At 36.7% G+C, this 5,148-nt stretch overlaps 1 protein-coding gene across 1 annotated transcript in view; it reads left to right on the plus strand.

Moving 5' to 3' along the window:
- Positions 1 to 821, plus strand: part of LOC110031790 (protein ECERIFERUM 26-like) — a gene marked incomplete in the record, with an annotated part of 2,909 nt that extends 2,088 nt beyond the window's left edge. Inside the window, 1 exon segment of the mRNA XM_020735188.1 lies at positions 1 to 821. Coding sequence (XP_020590847.1) covers positions 1 to 705 — 705 coding nt within the window.
- Between the last annotated feature and the right edge of the window lie 4,327 nt (positions 822 to 5,148).

The raw sequence follows: 5,148 nt of genomic DNA on the forward strand, positions 1-5,148 counted from the left end.
CCCTCCTCCCCCTTCCTCTCCCTCAAATCCTCCTCCCTCTCTAAACACCCCCGCCCCTTTTCCGCCGCCACTTTCCGTTTCTCCGCCGCCGCCGTCCGCTCCCTCCTCGCTGACCTCCCCCCTGACTCCACCCCCTTTGCCTCCCTCGCCGCCCTCTTCTTCATCTCCATCTCCCGCGCCGCCAACTCAACATCTCCGACCTCGCCCTCCTCCCTCACCCTCATCACCGATTTTCGAAAGCGAATGTACGCTCCCCTGCCCCACGGTTTCTACGGCAACGCCGCCCATTTCTCCTCCGTCCAACTGGACCTCGATTCCGGCTTGTCCTCCGTGGCCAACTCCATTGAAAAACACGTCGCCGGTTTGGAGGAGGAGGAGTACTGGTCGGCGATCGAGTGGCTCGCGGAGCGCCAGGCGGGCGGCTGCGGAGCGTTCCAGATGTACGGTCCGGAGCTTACTTGCGTGAAACTGGATCACGTGATGGCTTATGCGGCGGAGATGGAGGAGGGGGTTGGGCCGGCGCATTTGTCGTGTTGGATCGAGGGGGCGGAGGGGGATGGGGTTATTACTGTGCTTCCTGCCGCGGAAAATGGGGAGGCGCGGACGGTGGAGGTGGTGCTGCCGGCTGAGGTGGCAGAGAAGGTTTTTAAAGACGAGCAGATTCTGCTGCGCGGGCCCAACGTTATCTTCTCCGGGAGGATTTAGGGGGATCGGGTTGAATGAATAATTAATTAATTGCTCGGACTTAAAAAAGTTGTGGGAAATAAAAAAGCCTGGTTGTAATATTCTGAGCAATTTATATCTATATTTCTTTTATGGGAGTTATTTGTTTGAATTCCCCACTCTTGTTGGGGTCTCTATTTGACTATTAATAATACATTGATGGATAATACACCTATAATTTAACTAGTTATATACTATTAATATATACAAAATGCATCTTTTTTTCATGCATAATTTTCTGCACTGAAGTGTTAAAAATATAAATATCAATATCTACTATTAATATTGACTTTCCTTGTGAATTAGTTCTCAATTAATGATTAACCACTACAATAGAAAATCATGTATTTTGTATGACGAAAATATTGTTTTAGAGTTTAAGATGTTGAGATTGTCCAAAGAACATGTTGAACTCGACTAGTCCGCCCGGGCAGCTCAGTTCAGCCCGACCAATCTTCGATAGGCCCGGCCAGGTACCAGTCGGCTCAGTCAAGTTCCACACAGTCCGACCTAGTAGCTTCATTTGGCCTAGCCAGCTCCATTCTGGCCGACCAATTTCTAGTCGACCAAGTTAGGTTCCAATCGACACAGTCAAATTCTATCTCGCTCAACCAAGCTACATTCTGCCCGACTATGTTCCACTCGACTAGACCCAACAAACTTTTTTCGGCCAGATATGTTCTATTTTGCTTAACTAGTTTCTATTCTGCCAAGTCAGGTCTAATCAGCCTGACCAGGTTCTAGTCGGCTTGTCCAAGCTCCGTTTTGCCTATCCAAATTCCACTTAGCTCGACTAGCTCCATTGGGCCCGACCAGTTTCAAGTGGGTAAAGTTAGGTTACAGTCGTCCCAAGCAAGCTCTTTTCGTCTCTGCTAGGTTCCACTCAACCCCAACCAGGTTCCTCTCAAGGAGGCTAGGTTCCACTCAGCCCCACCCAGTTTCTAGTCGAACCGACCAGGTTGCAATTGGTCCAAAAATGCCATTATGTTCGACAGGCTCCACTCGGCCATCTCTCGCCTAATGCATATAAGTAGACAGGCACTTTTTGTAATGAAAAAAAAAGGAAAAACCTAATTGACATGATTGATTGTAATTTTCATCTCTTTCTCTCTTTCTTACACTCTATTTCTAGTAAATTCGGATTCAACACATTATATAAAAACAAGCTTAGTACATTTTGAAAGGATTTAGTAATAATAAGAAAACTATAAAAAAAGGGCATTTATAATATATCAATATAAGTTAGGTCCCTCGACCACTTGACTCCTCAAATAACAAACACAGCAGTAATTATTATAATATATCAATTTAAATTTCATGTCATAAATAACAAATCAGTTGGCCACATGTGGAGATCTTGGCTTTTGTTAATTAATTCACTTAATTAGTTTAATGATTGATAATGATGGTTGATGAATAGGTACATATTAGTAATTAATAAAAATTAAGAAGATCTATTAATAATACTAAATGGTTTTTGGTATTATTGTAATTTTTCTTAAGTGGGCCTACTTTTGCAGATGGCTTTGATGGCTTTGATCTTATACTTTTTTTTTGATAAAAATACCAATACGGGCTTCTCTTATTGTGGTCAATTTGATCTTTGTTATTATAACAACTTATTCCATGAAAATAAATATTAATATAAAAGTTTATATTTTAAATATATAATGTATAGGAAGTGATATGTATTCATGTAAAATGTACGAGCCATTATCCCCATGAAATTTTAAATTAAAGATGACCTATATTTTATAATTTATTTTTGTCAATTTGATCGTTGATACTTTGATTATCATTTGTGCATGCAGTTGTGGTTTTTTTTTATCCAAGTTGTGGTAGATTCATGTTGTAAATAGGAATTACAATGAGTGACACAATATGGAAGCATGACCAACCGCTAGTGTCAACTTGGCTCTTAAGTTGTTAGGGGGGTTATTCTAAGTATAATATTACATAATATTACTTTGATTATATATCACCATACACAAACTACTGATAATTATAAGGAATATTTCAAACAAAGTCAATATGACTTTCACAACGAATTATAAATGGTTATTCATGTAGTTGATTCATATATATCTCTTAAGTTTTGAAGGCATCTCAAATCCTCTAAGAGCCTACAAGTGATTATTATACCCACTAAGAGTTGTGCTACGAGATAAACATAGTATCCATTTAACATGCTAAGTATAATTAATATTTTATAATAATATTCTATTTATACATCATCATACACAAACTATTGGTAATTATAAGGAATATTTCTAAAGAAGTTATGGTGACATTCACAAAAAAATTATAAATAGTTATTCATTTAGTTGATTCATATAGAATTTTTAAGTTTTGAATGCATCTCAAATTCTTTAAGAATCTACAAGCAATTATTTGTTCTGCAAGACAAACATAGTATTCATAGAACATAATACTCTCTCCAACATAAAAATACAAGGACATATTTTACAATAATACATGTACCACAATATTATAGATGCTTCATTAAGATTTAAGTTGCAACTGAACTCATTTTATGGTCATCTTTCACAAGACTTGTGTCATGATCTAAATAAATACAATCGCCACTCCAGACTAAACCACCTTATACACCTATCATTTCGGGGAAAACTTCTATTTAGCAAAATATAAACCTTAGATTCTTATAAAAAATATACAAATTTTCATTTAGTAAAATTAGGATTATGAAGTATTTATATTACATGTATAATGGTGTTGCTTTCAATTGGTGATCCACCAAGGCATTAATTTGTTGAAAAGGATGTCCTTAAGCTGGTAGAAATGATTATATTAAGGGTTGTAGGGTTGAGTGGAGAGGAGGTGCTTTGAGGGTGATTGATTAAGGCCTTAGAATGGGGTAAACCTAAGACAACTTTTAGGGTCTTGGAGAATGGTAGCAGGTTTAAGGTGATAACAAGGTATATTATGCCTTGGGATGGTTTGATGGATGTGTGTAAGACATTTTTTTGAGTTGACGGAGAGGTTCTTTGAGGTTTATGGCTTGTCGTAGGAGAAAGTTTAAACTAAAGTATAATAAGAATTAGTCTTAATTTGGGCTTCCAATAAGGATTCAATACTCTGGAGAATAAGAGGATGAGTGTATAAGGGAGAGGAGAAAGTAAAAAATATTGAGCATGAAACATATAAATGAATTGGACACTAATATATAATTGTTATTACTCTCCAAAGATATACCATTTGGAATGAAACTAAACAAAAAACTCAAGTTGGCAAAATTGGCAACTTTTTACTGTCCTCTCAAGGAGAAGCCCAGATTTGTTGATTTTGCTCTCCAGTCAGCACCCCTTTGATCACTTTTAACATTTGATCATTTAGGTCTTAGATATGTTGGATTACATACTGTCGGGTGCACTCCATGTTATCGTCAATCTCTCTATTGTGAGGTCCTTTTCCGTGCATTGTTTCTCTTCTTATTGGTGATATGATCCACACTCACCACACATTTTAGAATATTAAATAAAAAAATATTCATGAATGACACCTAAGGAATAGCGCATGAGAGAAGAGTGGAAAGGAAAATAAATGCAAAGATGATTCACTGGTAGGGCTATATTCTCTTAAATGAACCGTAGAAAAAAGCATAGAGACTACTACAATAAACACTTCCCTTATTTATAGAGGATTTAATACACTAGTAACATTATATTTTTGCTCCCATCTAGATGGGGTTCACACTGGGTACTTTAGGCATTTTTCAAGTGTCGATTAATCATCTTGTCATTTTTTTGCTCAATCTTATCTGCTTAGTCGGCTGAGCCTGGTCAGTTCAGCTCAGTCAATTATCTTGTTCAATTATCCAGATCGACCATCTTCACATCGATTTTTGACTCAGATAACTTGATTCAGTTGGTTTGATGGGTCCCGCAATCTCCTTGTAGGGGATCTTCCTCATTCTAAACTATTGGATTTCTGTGAGATATGCACCGACTCCTTTTGATGTACAATTATTTGTTGCGTAAATGTACGCCATTGCTATAAAATATTATAGGAAAATTTGCATACATACCACACAATTCTTATGTATTCACACATCTAACACCCACATTTTGGTACTTACATTTATCACATTTTGGTATCGTAAATCTATTCCTGACAAATGTATTTCCCTTTTGAGAAGACAGCGATAATAGTGTTTTTTAATGTGATGATAAAGATTTAAGTGATATATATGTTTAGGTGTTAGAAATATAAATGCATAATAATTGCCTAGTTATATAGAAATATCCATTTTTTAATAATAAATATACATTATCTTATTCTAGTGACGCATATAATACAATTAAATGAACTTTATGTATATAAAACAGAAATATTATAGAAAATATCGTTCATATAAACGTATTGCACATGTCAATGATATATATTTTGAAGAAACCCTAAATTATA

The sequence above is a fragment of the Phalaenopsis equestris genome, unplaced genomic scaffold (assembly GCF_001263595.1).
Source record: "Phalaenopsis equestris unplaced genomic scaffold, ASM126359v1 Scaffold000840, whole genome shotgun sequence".
Classification (NCBI taxonomy): domain Eukaryota; kingdom Viridiplantae; phylum Streptophyta; class Magnoliopsida; order Asparagales; family Orchidaceae; genus Phalaenopsis; species Phalaenopsis equestris.